General features: G+C 42.8%; 1 protein-coding gene across 2 annotated transcripts in view; it reads right to left on the reverse strand.

Moving 5' to 3' along the window:
* HEPACAM2 (HEPACAM family member 2) overlaps positions 1-18,639 on the reverse strand; it is a 193,239-nt gene that overhangs the window by 20,075 nt on the left and 154,525 nt on the right. Inside the window, exons 5-9 of one of the 2 annotated variants that reach the window (XM_077490792.1) lie at positions 10,674-10,799; positions 7,447-7,474; positions 7,075-7,110; positions 6,337-6,374; positions 1,618-1,688 (exon numbers count right to left, since the gene is read on the reverse strand). In XM_077490792.1, the coding sequence (XP_077346918.1) occupies positions 1,618-1,688; positions 6,337-6,374; positions 7,075-7,110; positions 7,447-7,474; positions 10,674-10,799 (299 nt within the window). The remainder of the gene's footprint in view (positions 1-1,617; positions 1,689-6,336; positions 6,375-7,074; positions 7,111-7,446; positions 7,475-10,673; positions 10,800-18,639) is intronic. The other variant, XM_077490791.1, reaches the window with a different exon arrangement.

Here is an 18,639-nt window from a genome sequence, read left to right on the forward strand (position 1 = left end):
CTGGAATGTCAGGGTTAAACAGTACATTTAATAATGGTGAACATGGGGAGGCCAGGGAGAAACGCTGGGCACATTTCTTCCATATAGAAAGAGTAAAGAGCATGGGACATAGGCATAGATTCCTACGCTGATGTATGGAAGTCTCCAACTCTGCCCAGATCATCGAGCAGGGTTGGACCAGGGTTGTAATACTCATTTCAATGCCAGACCATACACTGGACGACTTCCTGTGTGACCACACTATGATCGGTTTCAAATGTGTAGCAAAATAGTATTTAAGAAGGTCAGGGGCCCCCAGTCCACCTCCAGCTCTGGGAGCAAGCACAACTGAGCTAGCTATCCGATAATGCAAGATTTTTACCAATTCACTAATAAGGTTTGAATATTTTTAATATAACATCTGAAGTGGAATGCTGAATTGCAGATATAAAGTTGATAGGACTGAATGGCCATGTAGCTTCATGGTTGCACATCACGTGTATTCTACCAATTAAATGCTAGATCATTGTCTTGGATTTTCTTGGCATGTTTCCTACATCATTTATCTGAAGTTACAAATTATCCAAAATAACGAATGCTGCATCTAAACAAGTGGAATGCAACAAACTAATAAATAATAAACAAGGTTTTATTATTATTATTGTTATTTATTATTATTACGTTCTATTCGTTTAGAATTATTTCTAAATCCGTTATTTCAGATAATTCGTAACTTTGGATAAATTCGTACTCATTACATTCACTAACAGCTAAATTTGAAAGGAAATTCCAATACCTATAATTTAATAGTTATTATTAATTAGTTATTATTACAGATTTTCGGGTTTTCACTTTTTTCGGATTTTCATTCTTTTGAATTTTCGGATTTTCATTCTTATTTACGGATTTTCAAATTTTTGAATCTTCAAATTTCCCAAATTTCAAATTTCCCAAATTTCAAATTTCTGAATCTCTGGAATTTTGAATCTCTGAAACTTTGAATTTCCAAACTTCTGAAATTTCTAAATTTGAATTTTTGAAATGTTCCAATTTCTGAAATGTTCCAATTTCTGAAATTTATGAAATTTCCGAATTCCGAAATTGCCAATTTCCAAATTCCGACATTCTGAAATTAAAATTTCTCAGAAATACGTAGATTTGAAAATCCAAAATTCGGAAATTCAAAATTTCCTAATTTCGTATTTCCGAATCTCTAAAATTTAAAATTTCCGAACTTCCGAAATTTTTGAATTTCCGAATTAGAATTTTGGAAATTTTACAATTTCTGTAATTCCGAAATTGCCAATTTCTGAATTCCGACATTTTCAGAAATACGAAAATTAGGAAATTCTAAATTTTGGAAATTGAAAAATTTGGAAATTTGGAAATTTAAAAAACAAATTGGTAACTAAACGAATTGCACATGTCTATTTTTAACCTATCTAATAAACATTTTTGTATACTAAACTGCCTACTATTTTTGATAGTCTGTGCTAAACAGCTGTCCATTTGTTATTCTTACTTATCTATTTTAGGCACTTACCACACCTTGATTGGTGAGTCAGTGAGTATTTAACCCCTCAAACACTTGGTGGTATTCACCGTTCTCATTTACTACAACAGTATACATACACGCACCCTATGAATGGAGGAATCGGGCAGAGAAACAAACTCGTATATCCCAAAATCATTAATAGCGTCTTCATGTCCTGGAAGAAACCAATAAAAAAAATATAAACATTTCTTTCAATAAACAGACACATTTTATGCATAGCCCTCATTTTTTTTGGATGTAGTAAGGAAAATACAGTCCATAAAGGTTGCCTTTGTAGCACCTACTACCTTAGGTAGGTAGGTGTTAGAGTAGTGTTTTTCCTTGTACTGCCAGTGCAGGTAAATTTAGGCAGGCCTACCTGTGAGCTGGGCCTGTTTGTTTTTGAACTGGGGGCAGGGGAGTGGTTTAGTGTAGCAGCAGGTGACTGATATGTGCTTCAGCTCTCTGGCACCTCCTTTGTTTCCAGTGAGAAAGTTCTGGAAGAGAGACAAGCCAGAGGGCTGGAGAGACATGGGGGTTTATTTGGGAGCCCTGACCAATCCCCAACTAGGAATGGCAGGGGGCAGGCCTCCTATATATACCCATGGTCAGCCTGCTGGGAAGGTTGTTGTTAGGTGGAAGGATTGAATGATGGAGAGTTAGACTGTCGTGGCCCTTGGGTAAACCCCCTTTCTGGGGGGGGGGGGGTGAACTCAGGTCTGGAGCTCGGGAGCTGGGAGGGAGCCTCTCTCTACATGGTCATTGAGAGGTGTCCTGGAACAGGAGCAGGAGGAGGACAGCTGGGAGCACTGCCGGGCAAGTCATTCAGGAGGGAACCATGCCGGGGTCGGTAAGTGAGAAGCTCTGGGAGAGACATGCCAGGATTGGATGTGGACCCAGAGGGAGAGACTGTGGTGTTCTTGAAGTTGAATTGCTGCAGCCAGGAGGGTTGGCAGGATTTTCAATGGACTTTCTGGGAGCAGTAGTCCACCAAGTATCAGTTAGCACAATTATCCATATTGACGATACCATACATGCCAAAAACTATTGCAAACCCACAGTGAGCAACTCTCTTCTACAAGAGTTGGCACTACCACAAATGGACTGATAACATTCCCATTCTGCTTCCTTGCTAAGGCTGCCCCTGAACTATTAGACTTTGTGGCTGCATAGCAGCTTTCTGACCATTTGGACTTCAGTAATAGGATCTATTTTCAGTACCAGCGCCACATGTATATTTCTTTATCCTTCCCGCCAGGGTTGGTGCAAGGATTTTTGACACCCTAGATGAAACCTAATTTTGCCCCCCCCCGTTAGCTCTGCCTCTGACCCCACCCCCTTTTCCCTGCCCATGTGTACATTGGAGGTGGCGGGGGTGGATTCAGCCATAATCCATAGCCTCACACCTGCACCTCTGGACCCGGCCTGAAGACAAATAGTTGCAGCACCGGCTTATTTCCTCACACCAGCCATGGTCTGCAGGTATATGGAGAGGCTAAGGTAGAATATGGACAGGCTAGGGTAGAATATGGACAGACTAGGGAAGTATATAGACAGGCTAGGGTAGTATATAGACAGGCTAGTGTAGTATATGGACAGGCTAGTGTAGTATATGGACAGGATAAGGAAGTATATGGACAGGCTAGGGTAGTATATGGACAGTCTAGGGTAGTATATGGACAGACTAGGGTAGTAAATAGACAGGCTAGGGTAGTATATGGACAGGCTAGGGTAGTAGATGGACAGGTTAGAGTAGTATATGGACAAGCTAGTGTTGTATATGGATAGGCTAGCGTAGTATATGCACAGGATAGGGTAGTGTATAGACAGGCTAGGGTAGTATATGGACAGGATGGGTTAGTATATGCACAGGATGGGGTAGTATATGGACAGACTAGGGTAGTATATGGACAGGCTAGTGTAGTAAATAGACAGGCAGGGGTAGTATATAGACAGGCTAGGGTAGTATATGGACAGGCTAGAGTAGTATATGGACAAGCTAGGGTAGTATATAGACATAACACAGGTGATTGTCAGGAGACTGCAGGCATAATACAGGAGATAGTCAAGAGTCTGTAGGCATGCTACAAGAGATGGTCAGACCTTGTCATTCTCCTCTCTTCCATTCCTTGGACTTTGTTTACCAACCCACTGAGTCTGTGTTCTGGTGCTCCCCCCACCCCCCCCCCCCCATTCCCTCCTACTTCCCTCTTTTCTCCCCCCGCCTCTTCTTGTTAGTTCATGGCAAGGTCTGTTATTGAACAATCTTGTTCCTTTATTCCTTTCTTTTTGAAGATTTTTCTTTGGTTTATTAATAATCAGTACTGAAGCCACGTGCCTTCTGATGATATATGGTGATTCTAGGATCTCCACTGTACAATCTATACAGCAGAGACATGCAGTCAGGGGAGGCAGGTGAGGCAGAGTATAAAAAAAATAACAAAAAAAATGATCGAACTTTAAGGGTCGTAGCTAGGAAACCTTGGGGCTAGGTAGCTAAAGTCCTACCCAACCACTGATCAAAATTTGGGGCTCCTACGACCTATGGATCTGGAGATACGGGGCTCCTTGTGCAGCCTGTCAGAAGCTACATACAGAGCAGCCAGTTTAAATACAAGCCGACACACTCTGTTTGCAGCAGACTGAGAGGATGAGCTCACAGTGCCTCTCACTTCCTGTCAGAAGCACTGAGCTCACTCAACAGCTTGGAGTCTTGGACCAATAGTAAAGCACCATTGGCCTAAGCTGTCCAATAACAATTCTGTAGTGGAGGCACGCCTCTCACTGCAGTGTCATAGAAGGGGTCATGTGTATAAAAGACAGATGCTCCCGTCCAGCCCAGCCCTCTTAACTAGAAGGAAAAAGCATGTGTTTATGGGTATAAGTTTTACCCACAATCCCATGTTTTTCTCATACAGTTAAGAGGGAGAATGAGAATCTGCTGATGAAAAGGTACTGTTCTAATCAAGCTAAATCATATATGTATAAGCTATATGCGATAACATAATAATTTATTATTTATCTATTTACTGTGAAATTACTGGTTGGAAGTTATAACTTCAGTAATTTGTCCATTAAGCCATCTGCTTGAGTACAGTTTTTGAAAATAAAGTAAATTTTCTTAAAAACAATATACTGTATTTGCTGGCGTATAAGACTACCTTTTACACTTAAAAAAAATGCCCAAAAATCGGGGGTCGTCTTATACGCCGGGTATACAGGTATACAATGCTGCCCTATGGATGTCAGCCCCCAAATGTCTGCTAATACTGTATGTGGCTTCAGTTACAACAGTATACGCCGTTGAGCCAATCCCGGCGAGCGATGTATTCTATTAATGAATACAGAGCCTGCTTGGATTGGAGTAACAACCTCGGCCAATCCGAGCAGGCTACATAGAGTAGCCTGCTCGAATTGGCTTTGAGAGAGAAAGAGAGAGAGAGAGAGATAGGCAAGGGCTGATGCCAATCCAAGCAGGCATTGTATTCATTAAAATAATACAACGCTCACCATACTTCCCTGGGTAAATCTATTCACTGATCTCCTACTACTATACATCCTGCTATTTGCCTTTGAGGTCCCAGGCACCCAAGAGGGACAGGAAAATCTGGGACATATGACAGGGGGGTTATTAAATGCATTTTGGTGGACAATTCCCATAGAATGTAACCCAAAAGTGGTATAGGTTTGGTTAGTGAAAAATTCTACTTTCCAGAGTTGTGGCATTCAATAGATCTCTGTTTGTGTTATTGTTTGATTTACTTTATGCCATAACACAGCATGGCGGATGAGTAGTTGGCATTCTTGCTTTGTGTTTTTTAATGGTTCTAATGTTTTTTTTAAATGGTGTTGCCTCAGAAGGGGGGTAGTCTTATACCGCGAGTATTGCCCAAAACCTATGTTTTCACTTGAAAAATAGGGGGTCGTCTTATACGCCCAGTCGCCTTATACGCCGGCAAATACGGTATAATAATTACTTGTATATTATTTACTTATGGTAATTAACCACTTGCCACCTAGGCTAATTCTGTCACTAATCTAATTCTCTCCTACATGTAAAAATCTATATATATATATATATATATATATATATATATATATAGAGATATATATAATTTTTTTTTAGCACCCTAGGTAATAAAATGGTGGTCGTTTTTATACTACATGGTATTTGCACAGCAATTTTTCAAACACATTTTTTTTTAAAAGAAACTGTTTCATGAATAAAAAAACACTAAAGTTGTACCGATTTTTTTGTATAATGTCAAAGATGATGTTACGCCAAGTGAATATATACCTAACATGTCATACTTCAAAATTCCGTACACTTGTGGAATGGCGCCAAACTTCAGTACTTAAAAATCTCCATAGGTGACACAAATTTTTTTTTACAGGTTACATGTTTACAGTTACAGAGGAGGCCTAGTGCTAGAATTATTGCTCTCGCTCTAAATTTCACGGCGTATGTAACCTGTGTGTATCTGGCTCTGATACTAGCCAGTGCCTCACCAGCCACTGACCTCACCACATGCCCCTGCTCTACAGGTTATGTCAGTATTTGTATCATTGATGTAGTGGTTGTTTTTTTTTTCCCTACTTTTTTTATTTTCCCTGACTGTAAAATTTGAAAATTGCAATAAAGATTATACATAAACAATATTCACTGGCCCAAGTAAGCACCTAATTAAGGAAAACACAAGCTGTTGCCTGCAGGGGTCCAAAAGGCTGCATAATTAGTGCCAAAGGGTCACAGAGATGTAAGCTTAAAATTCACCAATTCACCATTCAAACCTAAAACTGCACAAATCTATCTCTGAACATACCTGAAAATATTGGCGTCCTTCTATACTCGGTGGAAGGCCTGAGGTGAGACAGAAATATAAGACATATTACAATGTTAACGTGATGTAAAAAGGAAATACTTTGGGGTCTTTTTGTCAAACATTTAAGGGACATTTCACCAGACATTTGCCCATCTGTGTACCAAGCCACATGAGTGGAAATTTGCCAAGGAGTCATCAAGTGCATTCCCTGGCCTTCAGCAACATCTGTTCATCAATAAGAAAAGGTCTTTAATGTGCTATTCACCTTGTAGGAACAGAGGAAATTTGGGGCAAAACCCCCTGCCTACCAGAACTTACCGTACTGAATCGGCACATCAGGCATTCTACCGCCCACGCTATGCTGGTACTAGCCTGTATGCCTTTCAGGATTAGAAGGAGCTTTAGGGAGGATACTCGGGTACATCTCTGAAGCACTGTTGCCCCTTGCTGATGGATACTGGGCTCTTCAGCACCATTGCCACCAAGGAGGCAATACTGACAAATGGGGGCTTATGTACCTCCCATGGGGGGGGGCTTATGTACCTCCCATGGGGGGGCTTATGTACCTCCCATGGGGGGGCTTATGTACCTCCCATGGTTGCTCCTTCCTAAGTGAACTTGTTTTAGGGATCCTCATACCCCTAACCATGGCACTGTGCATGTAAGAAAAAATTATAATGTGAATAAACAAACTAACACTTGTTTTAAAATACTTTATTTTATTTGAACTATTTTTACCTTTCAGGGTCCAGCAATGTCTGAAGACGTGGGCTTCTTATCCATTGATGGGAAAGCAGAAAATGGAGGAGCATGGGTAAATATTAGTAAATTGATTTTAGAAAGTATTTTAAAACAGTATGTTTATGAATAATGAACTTCTCATGCACACACTGGTACTGGTTATGGGTCTGAGAGATCCAATCAGTTCACCAGGGAAGGCGCAAGTTGGCGGTTCATCACCCCCCCCCCCCCTTACTGGCACATCACCAGGGAACTTCTCTCAAAGCCCCTCTCCCCAAAAAGCCGAATGGCATGGGGGAAGAGTTTCCCAGTGAATCCTTTATAAATAGACCCCATTACGTAAAAGTAAAAATTCTCTGGGAAAAATACCTTCTACTTTGAATCTTCCAGTGAATTGCTGAAAAAAATGAAAAAAAAAGTTTAGATTAGCTCTGGAGCCTATCATATCATAGCACAATGTAGAAATACAGAGAATGTCTAAATTTTTGGTGTGTTTTTGGTGTGTAGGAAATGTATGGCCTGGTGCAACATCTATAATTATGTGCCTCCATCCCTAAATCTATTCATACAAGTTTGCATTCCCCTGGGACTTTAAATGAAGCACATGACATCAAAGTAGTAAAAATCAATACACATGATTACAAATGTATTAGTCCAATAATAAACAAATCTGATAGCAACAAAATACATATATAATACTGAAGAGCTGATACGTAGCAGAAATACAATTTTCACATTGATAGATGGCAATAAATTATTCATAATATAAATAAATTGAAATGTGGAATCCATGTGTATAACACTCCACTTCTTCAGGAGTAAATGCAGCTCTTCAGTATGATATATGTATTTCATAGCTATCAGATCTGTTTATTATTGGACTAATACATTTGTAATCATGTGTATTGATTTTTACTACTTTGATGTCATGTGCTTCATGTAAAGTCCCAGGGGAATGCAAACTTGTGTGTTTATGGTGTGGGATTATTCATGAATTGTCATACAGGTGCAGAATTGCGTGGTTTGTGGCCCACTAGAATTTTGAACAGGAGCACCTAAAAAATGCACATAAACATGTTTTTTTAAGCATTTTCCAGACACTCCCATTGAAGTCTATAGAGCCAAAACCACACAATTTTTTCCCAAAGAAACTCACTTCCTTTTTTTAGGTATCATGCAACAAGCAACAAGAAACACAACACTCAAGTGTGAAGGGACCCATCAGGAATAATTGGATTCTTCATCTGGAACATTATCACACTTTGGGAATCAAAGCATTCAGGTGTGAATTGGGCTCAGAGACGGTCGAATGCCCTGTACACGCATTCAGAGATTTTCTGACGACAAAATCCGTCTGATTTTTTTTCCCACGGATTTTGGCCCAAACTTGTCTTGCATACACATAACACATACAACGGGACTATAAAGAGGCCAGTAGCCAATAGCTTTCATCTCTTAATTTATTATGAGAATGCACGGCACTTTGTCTGCCGGAATTGTCTACACACGATCGGAATTTAAACGATCGGATTTTGTTGTCAGAAAATTTTAGATCCAGCTCTCAAACTTGGAAATTCCGACGGAAAAAGTCAGATGGAGCCCACACATGATTGGATTTTCCGACAACACGATCCGATCGCACATTTTGCGACAGAAAGTCGGACCGTGTGTACAGGGCATAACAGTAAAGCTTTGTCTGTGACTACTCAAGAAAGGGGCTTTCTGAATCCTTTATACATCAATGCAAGTACAGTGGTGTGAAAAAGTGTTTGCCCCCTTCCTCATTTCCTGTTCCTTTGCATGTTTGTCACACTTAAGTGTTTCGGAACATCAAACCAATTTAAACAATAGTCAAGGACAACACAAGTAAACACAAAATGCAATTTGTAAATGAAGATGTTTATTATTAAAGGTGAAAAAAAATCCAAACCATCATGGCCCTGTGTGAAAAAGGGATTGCCCTCTAAACCTAATAACTGGTTGGGCCACCCTTAGCAGCAAAAACTGCAACCAAGCGTTTGCGATAACGTGCAATGAGGCTTTTACAGCGTCCTGGAGGAATTTTGGCCCACTCATCTTTGCAGAATTGTCCTAATTCAGTTACATTAGAGGGTTTTCGAGCATGAACGGCCTTTTTAAGATCATACCACAACATCTCAATAGGATTCAGGTCAGGACTTTGGCTAGGCCACTCCAAAGTCTTCATTTTGTTTTTCTTCAGCCATTCGGTGGTGGACTTGCTGGTGTGTTTAGGATCATTGTCCTGCTGCAGAACCCAAGTTCGTTTCAGCTTGAGTACACAAACAGATGGTCGGACATTCTCCTTCAGGATCTCTTGGTAGACAGCAGAATTCATAGTTCCTTTTATCACGGCAAGTCTTCCAGGTCCTGAAGCAGCAAAACAGCCCCAGACCATCACACTACCACCACCATATTTTACTGTTGGTATAATGTTCTTTTTATGAAATGCAGTGTTCCTTCTACGCCAGATATACTTGGACACACACCTTCCAAAGAGTTCCACTTTTGTCTCATCGGTCCACAGAATGTTGTCCCAAAAGTCTTGGGGATCATCAAGATGTGTTGTGGAGAAATTGAGACGAGCTTTGATGTTCTTTTTGCTCAGCAGTGGTTTTCTCCTTGGAACTCTGCCATGCAGGCCATTTTTGCCCAGTCTTTTCCTGATGGTGGAGGCATGAACGCTGACCTTAACTGAGGCAAGTGAGGCCTGCAGTTCCTTGGACGTTGTTGTGGGGTCTTTTCTGACCTCTTGGATGAGTCGTCGCTGCGCTCTTGGGGTAATTTTGGGCGGCCGGCCACTCCTGGGAAGGTTCACCACTGTTCCATGTCTTCGCCATTTGTGGATAATGGCTCTCACTGTGGTTCGCTGGATTCCCAAAGCTTTGGAAATGGCTTTATAACCCTTTCCAGACTGATAGATCTCAATTACTTTCTTTCTCAATTGTTCCTGAATTTCTTTGGGTCTCGGCATGATGTGTAGCTTTTAAGGATCTTCTGGTGGACCTTACTGTGTCAAGCAGCTCCTATTTAAGTGATGCCTTGATTGTGAACAGGTGTGGCAATAATCAGGCCTGGGTGTGGCTAGAGAAATTGAACTCAGGTGTGGACAACCACAGTTATAGTATGTTTTAATCACTTTTTCACACAGGGCCATGATGGTTTGGATTTTTTTTCACCTTTAATAATAAACACCTTCATTTACAAATTGCATTTTGTGTTTACTTGTGTTGTCCTTGACTATTGTTTAAATTGGTTTGATGTTCCGAAACACTTAAGTGTGACAAACATGCAAAGGAACAGGAAATGAGGAAGGGGGCAAACACTTTTTCACACCACTGTATTATGCAAGAGCTAAATCACACTGATGATTCTGCTACTGGCACCACCTTGCCATTGTCAGAATCAACACCATTCAACGGACCCCATTCAAGGTACCAAGGAAGCTGTGCACACCTAATTCCCCTGCTAAAGTGAAGGTCGCTAGCCAAGTACAGTGGAAAATATTTGGGCACATATGAAACCCCCAAGTGTACAATACACTAAATGCTCTATATATCTGATATCTGTGATCTTACCTCTGTGAAGTTGATATTTTTTCCAAACAAAAAGTAGACATATTGACAGAATAATAAATAAGGACACTCCTGTAATGGCAGCCAGTGGCGATAATGAGCCTGTATCCTGTGAGAGCTTTTCAGGGTCTGCAAAAGAAGGGGAAATTATTTTGAAAAAAACATTACAAATGGAAAACTCATCAGCACTGTATTGTCTAGATCTCCAAACCCCACCTGTAACTAAAATATACTATATTACTATAAGTATTGGGACACCTGCCTTTACACACACATGAACTTTAATGGCATCCTTGTCTTAGTCTGTAGGGTTCAATATTGAGTTGGCCCACCCTTTGCAGCTATAACAGCTTCAACTCTTCCGGGAAGGCTGTCCACAAGGTTTAGGAGTGTGTCTTCTTATGTGGATGAGAAGGCCTGTCTTGCAATCTCAGTTATAATTCATCCCAAAGGTGTTCTATCGGGTTGAGGTCAGGACTGTGCAGGCCAGTCAAGTTCCTCCACCACAAACTCGCTCATCCATGTCTTTATGGACCTTGCTTTGTGCACTGGTCCAAATCATTTGGTGGAGGGGGGATTATGATGTGGGGTTGTTTTTCAGGGGTTGGGCTTGGCCCCTTAGTTGCAGTGAAGAGAATTCCTAAGTCATCAGGACATTTTGGACAATTTCATGCTCCCAACTTTGTGGGAACAGTTTGGGGATGGCCTCTTCCTGTTCCAACATGAGTGCGCACCAGTGCACAAAGCAAGGTTCATAAAGACATGGATGAGCGACTTTGGGGTGGAGGAATTTGACTGGCCTGACCTCAACCCGATAGGACACCTTTGGAATGAATTTGGTGGAGGCTGTGAGCCAGGCCTTCTCATCCACATCCGTGCCTGACCTCACAAATGCGCTTCTGGAAGAATGGTCAAAAATTCCCATAGACACACTCCTAAACCTTGTGGACAGCCTTCCCAGAAGAGTTGAAGCTGTTGTAGCTACAAAGGGTGGTCCAACTCAATATTTAACCCTACGGACTAAGACTGGTATGCCAGGCAGGCTTCACAATACTTTTGGTAATCATGTCTTGATGTTGAAATATCCCAAACCAACAGCACCGCTCCAGACCTGCTCACTCTCTCACATATCTATGGACAGGTAGGGTGCCGGCTTAGGAAAACCTATCTTCGTTCATTATGAAAGAAAATAGATGAATGAGAGCTGCACCCCAAACCCTGCTCTTCCGAGTCATTTTATCATTAACAATGTAGCTGCAACCCTGATGTCCCCACTGAAAACCCACCGCCCTTAAAGCATTTTACCATGAGTGGCTTGATTTCCTTGTGATCCAGCCTTTCATGGTGAAACCTGTTAAGTAGGTGCTGGTTTTTCGCCTGGAGACATCATGGTTGCAGCTACATTATCAGTGATTGAAAAGAATTACTGGAAAGAGCAGAGATTGGACTCTCATTCGTCGATTCTCCATCACTTCTTGATGGACGGACCCTTTAAAACAGAGCAGAAGTAAAGTTTCCATTATCTACAGACAGAATACAGTGAAGAGGAAATGTATTATGTTCAGCCTTGGTGGAATTATTACAGGTAACCTATTCAGGGTGATAAATTGACATACAGTACAATGCAATGTACACATGAAGAAATACTGCTGGGGAATTACTGAGTCATGGAAATAATATAAATATTCCTTTTCTGAGTTCTGTTTTTCCCATCATAGGAAGCACTAGAAGGATCTCTGAGTACAGAATATTGACAAAAAACACTGACGTGGACCTTGACTCCCCCCCCCCCCTACTGCCATTCTGGCCTAGGCGAGAATAACAAGTCATGCCTTCACAGTCTCCTGGAATATCTACATCAGGGATATCCTAGGGGGCTGCAGAATTAGGACAAACAGCGGCTAGCGGGAAGGGCTAGTGCACATCATTGTGGGCCGGCTGCCTGAACCCTTATGACAGATGTGGACAAAATGGCGGCACTGAACCTGGGCTGTCACTCCTGAGCAGATACTTATCCATCAAGCCATACCATCAGGGAGACTTGTGATTGGTCCCAAATTTATTCTGCAGCAGGACAATGACCCCAAACATACAACTAATCAGTTCCTTCAAAAACTGTGTGCAAGTGTACCAAGAAGAATTAATGCGGTTTTGAAGGCAAAGGGTGGCCACACCAAATATTGATTTGAGTAGAATTTCTCTTCTGTTCATTTACTTTCAGTTTTATAATTTATAAAATAAACTATTAAAGTTCCATTCACACTAGCCCGACCCCAAAGCCACGCAAAGTCCAGTGCAACTTATGCCGCGTACACACGACCGGACTCTTGGACAGACTTGGTCCGGCGGACAATCCGACGGACTTTCAAACGAATGGACTTGGCCACACACGATCATTACAAAAGTCAGACGGATTTGAATGTGATGACGTAGAATAAGGAAGTTCATAGCTAGTAGCCAATAGCTGCCCTAGCGTCGGTTTTAGTCCGTCGGACTAGCACACAGGCGAACGGATTGTCCGCTAAAAGCCGAGTCCGGCCGACAAATTTGAAGCCAGTCTTATTTGTAGGTCCGCCGGAGTTTTGGGAAGAAAAAGTCAGCTGGAGCCCACACACGATCGAATTGTCCGACGGACTCTGGTCCGCTGGACCAAGTCCGCCGGAAAGTGTGCATTAGGAGCGCAACTTTGATCCAACTTTTGGTGCACAAGAAGTCACACTATATATATATATTTGGGGCAGGTTTGGCAAACATGACTAAAGTTCAGATGCCGAATCCAAACTGCAAGTCAATAGGAGGGAGGAGGGGGAGAGAAATGTTTAAAAACAATAACGGCATTTCCTAGTCTAATTGGCAAGGGATTGTCACACAAATGGCAGGAAGGGTTTGGCAGTGCCCTGGAGAACATCTCCAAAAGCAACAAATGTAGTATGGCAGGGAGCAACAATTTTAGTAATGCATAAATTGAAACATTAAAAATGCCACATTTTTTTCATTTGCTTTAAATAACATGCCTGGGGGATGCCCTGTCCCTGCTTGTGAAGCGGCGCATCTGTGTGATATATGCAACCTACTACAGCAAAACTGACATTTACAAATGTAGCACTGCCCCCTAGGGGGTTGCTTGGTAATGCATGTTCTCTCATACCGCCTTAACCCTGTGAACTCTCCAGTCCCTCTGACACTCTAGGTTCAGACATGTTATGTACACCTTCAAATAACACACAGACACAAAACAAACCGTTTCAACTCTCTCTTTCCTTATTTGTAATGAGAGATATAAAATAAAGTTGTTCAAATCCTGGGTTGAACCAGAACTAGGTTGATATTGTGACAATAGCAATTATTAGTGATACTTGAAGACAGCAATAGATACAATCACCATAGAATGTTCAAGAGAAACTGTCAATGGATGTAAAAAAAAATGTCCACTTTAACTACTTGCTTACTGGGCACTTAAACCCCCCTCCTATCCAGACCAATTTTCAGCTTTCAGCACTGATGCACTTTGAATAACAATTGCACGGTCATATAACACTGTACCCAAATGAAATTTTTAACATTTTTTCCCCCCAAATAGAGCTTTCTTTTGATGATATTTGATCACCTGTGCGATTTTTATTTTTTGTTAAAAAAAATGTAAAAAGACTAAATGTAAAAAAACTTTTTTTTTTTTTGTTTTGTTATAAAATTTTAAAATTGGTAATTTTTGTCTGTCATTGATGTACGCTGATGAGGCGGCAGTGATGGGCACAGATAGGTGGCAGTGATGGGCACTGATGGGTGGCAGTGATGGGCACGGATCGGTTACACTGATAGGCAGCACTTCTATGTGGCACTGATTGGCACCACTAGTGGGCATTGATAGGTGGCACTTGTGGGCATAGATAGGTGGCACTTGTGGGCATTGATAGGTGGCACTTGTGGGCACTTTCAGGTTGCAATTATGAAGCATAATTGCCTCTTTCGTTTCGGGACCAATGTCACTTTATGGTGAGCCAGTGATCGGCTTTTTTTTTTCTCCGTCACTGTCAGCGTGAGGAAATAAAAAAGCGTTCACTGAGCTTTTGTTTTGATCATGTGATCAGCTGTCATTGGCTGTCAGCTGATCACATGGTAAGGGGCCGGGACCGCCCCTTACTCAGATCGGTGATCACCCGAGTCTCAGTGACTCGGTGATGACAGCGCGTTCTGCCCTGCAGGGAGCGTGCACAGGGGAGGCCGTCATATGACGGCCTCCCGGGAATTCACATCCGCGCTGTGGGACCAATGAATGATTCTTCCTCTTGCAGGTAGGCCGAGGCAGGGATTCGTCTGTGGACTCAGTGATCTGGTTCCCAGTGTTCAACGTTTTTGCAGTGCGTCTTTCTTCCATCAGCCGACAGCTGGACTCACTGGGACTGGAGCGGTGGCTATGGGTCGCACACTAAGCCACAATCCTCTGACACAGCGGCGGCATGGTCCTCACACAGCCATATCCAGGAAGCAAGAGAGCGTGGGCCTGATCGACAGATCCCTGTATAGTTTCTGCCACAATCCTCCCCTGGAGTAGTCTTCTGGGAGACGCAGTTCACAATCAATTCTGCGATATAAGCAATGTCTATTAAAGAGGGAGTCCACCTAAAAAAAAAATATTAAAAACCAGCAGCTACAAATACTGCAGCTGCTGACTTTTAATAAATGGACACTTACCTGTCCCACAGTCCAGCGATGTTGGCAGCCGAAGCCGATCAATCGCTCGGCTCTCGGCAGCTGCCGCCTCCATCCTCGGTGAGGGAATCAGGAAGTGAAGCATTGCGGCTTCACTTCCCGTTTCCCTACTACGCATGCGCAAGTCGCACTGCGAGTCCTAACTGGTCCCCGCTATCTCCTGGAACCCATGTGTGTCCCAGCAGACAGCGCGGGTGGGCGGGAAGAGGTGTAAACTACCGTTGGAGTCTATGCCTGGAAGTGGGTGCAAATACCTGTCTTAGATGTGTATCTGCACCCCTCTCCCCCCTGAAAGGTCCCAAATGTGACACCGGAGGGGGAGAGGGTTCCATAAAGCGGAGGTTCAATTTTTGTGTGAACCTCCACTTTAAGGAACTACATCTCCCACAATGCTTTTCTCTGTGCTTCAGGAGATGATGTCAGCGATTGAAATCCAGCACTAGGGGAATTTAACAACAAAGCTAGGCTAATGATAAATAGTCTTCAAAGGTCAGATAACCGTAGTCCGCTCCCAGCTACACAAAGAAAAAAGTTGTGTTTGAACTACCGGCAAAATGACAGCTCCCAGACACTCCACTCTGAACAAAGCAGATGGGGATTCCCTTAACCTATACAAGGATCCTTGTTATGTCATTGACCATATATGATCATGTCCATATATGGTCAATTACGTCACCCGAGAGAGCACTACCTTTCTACAACGGCTTTCATCTGTGGGATCTGTCATTTTTGTTGGGGTTCACTGGATTTTTTCTTCAGGTGGTTCACCGGGCTTCGGGCATAGTGATTGAAGTACTGTACGTGTACATGGCTGTATGACATGATTGTTGATGGTGTATATTGGAGATGGAGAACTTTTTTTTTTTTAAAGACTTTTTCAAAATTGATCCCCAAGATTAAACGCCAGGGGCAGAGTGAAACATGTTGGGGACATGGCCTGGTGGGAGCCAAGGCTGAGGTTGTCTCTTTCATTATCACATTACATGCATGCAGGGCTGGATTAACATAGGGGCTATTGGAGCTGCAGCTCCAGGCCCCTACCTTAATATAGGCCCAGCCACCCAAAAAGGACCTGGAAAGCAATGGGTCAACGGGGAGACATCTCCCCTGATGGGCCCTGCATTCCACATGCACTGACTGGGCAGGGTGGTGAGATTGATAATGGCCGCTGCATGAGATTCCTAACAGAAGCCTGGGGCACGCTAATGCAGGGTTTTTACAGAAGTGTGGGGCTTCCATAGTGTTAGGCCTGCGCAGCTGCACTCTTTCAGCTCAGAGTGCACACCAATGCACACCAATGCCCTTACAGAAACTTGGCAAATCAAATACCAGGCTTCCCTAGTGTTAAGCCTGTGCGGCTGCACACTTTTGAGTTTGGGCGCATGCCAGTACAGGCTCTTGGAAAGCAGAAGGGTGCCCAGTAAAAGGCCCACCACAATCCTCAGCACCAAGCACATGATGCTCTTAATCCGGCCCTGCATGCATGGATGTGGGGCACCGGGGACTCTTTCCTTCCTTTTACAAAACTGTGTTTGTCTTTATGTATGTTACGTTTTTATAATGAGTAGGAGTAATATGTTCCCCTTACTTATTCACATAATGGGGTGGTATCTGGGGCCCCCTTATTATTAAAGGGGGCTTTTTCCAAGATTTCAATAAGCCCCGTCAAAACCGCTAGCATGCGGGGGGGGGGGGGGCAGGAGCCAAAGGGGCCAATCTTGCGCTTGGAGGATCAGCAGATTAGGTAAGTATATCTCCGCTCTGCAATCCCCTAGACACATTTTTTAAATTATTTTTTAGAAGGTTGGAAAAAAATATCCCCTACGTGTCAAATATGCTGGATACACAGCACAACATTATTTTATTTAAAAACTTTCTTCAACTTTCTTTATTTAAAAACTTTCTTTATTTAAAAACTTTCTATAATACTGATCACATTGATCATGCTAAAACAACATTAGCTGTGGGTGTAATCACTTTTAGCGGGGGTTCATCCAGCAGCTGATAATTATTTCAAGGGGTAGAAAGGTTGAGATTGATAGAAGAAAGAAAGAATGAGAAAGACGTCTCTAATTGCAGTAGTTAAAAGATTTATTACAGGCACAATGGGATTAAAAACACCTATGAGAGTAAGAGGTCATAGGCATATAATGATTAGTCCTAATGCGAATCTCTGTAATCCTCTTCTGTCTGGGGAATAGAGAAAGCCGTCCTGCAGCTGTCAGATTCCCTGGTGACATGGATTACCGAGGAGGTGAAGATGTGATGGGGGGGCCTGGGTTCTGGACCCAAGCTGGAATGCCTGTGGCCGATGTAACATCAGGTAAAGGCGGTAACGTGTTTCGGAGCATGTGCGGCTCCTTCGTCAGACCTACGTCCATGCTTGCCCGAAAGACGTTACCATCCACCACCTTCACCTGATGTTACATCAGCCGCATGCATTCCAATCTTCAGTGCCTTCTCTCCACTGCTACTAAGGACTGGATACCCAGCCTCACCAGAGCGCCCTCATCTCTCTCTCATTTCTGCGTCAGGTTGAGATTGATAGACTGCTCTATCCTAGCAAATCAACATGCCATAGACATAAATATGAAAATGGTAGCTAATGGAGTACCAACATCCCTGAATTATATGTATAAAGAAAACCCCTCAAAATGGGACTTTAACCGTTTGCCGACCAGCTGCTGAATGGCATGGCTGGGCAAAACGACATTACCTTACGCTGCTTCACCCATTGGCCACTAGGGGTGCGCGTGTGCCCGCAGAGTGTGCCTGGAGCCGATGCGAGTGCCCGGTGGGCGTGATGAATGACGGGCAACCGTGATCGCTCATGACAGAGCAAGAACTGGGATCTGGGAGCGGCGCGGCTCAGTGGGTGCCCAGCTGTGAAGCCACAGACTGGCGCCCACAGTTAAAATGCCGGCACCGACGAGCGGAGGGGGAGACGAGCGGGGCTTCGATCCCCCGCATTGCTGGACCCTGGGACAGGTAAGTGTCCCATCATTAAAAGTCAGCAGCTGCAGTATTTGTAGCTCTGCTTTAAGATGGAATCAATAGATCAATAAAGACCAAAGGATGGGAATTGCTGAACACCCAACATGTTTCAAATTCGATTTTCTTCTTCAGGGGTGCATAAAACATGAAGAAGAAAATCTAATTTGAAACATGTTGGGTATTCAGCAATTCCCACCCTTTGTTCTCTATTGATTACATCTTAAGTACAGTATCAAGAATCTGTTTCCCATCATTTTTAAGATGT

This window comes from Lithobates pipiens, unplaced genomic scaffold, assembly GCF_037356315.1.
Source record: "Lithobates pipiens isolate NorthernLeopardFrog02 unplaced genomic scaffold, aLitPip1_a1.2 Scaffold_19, whole genome shotgun sequence".
In the NCBI taxonomy this organism is placed as follows: domain Eukaryota; kingdom Metazoa; phylum Chordata; class Amphibia; order Anura; family Ranidae; genus Lithobates; species Lithobates pipiens.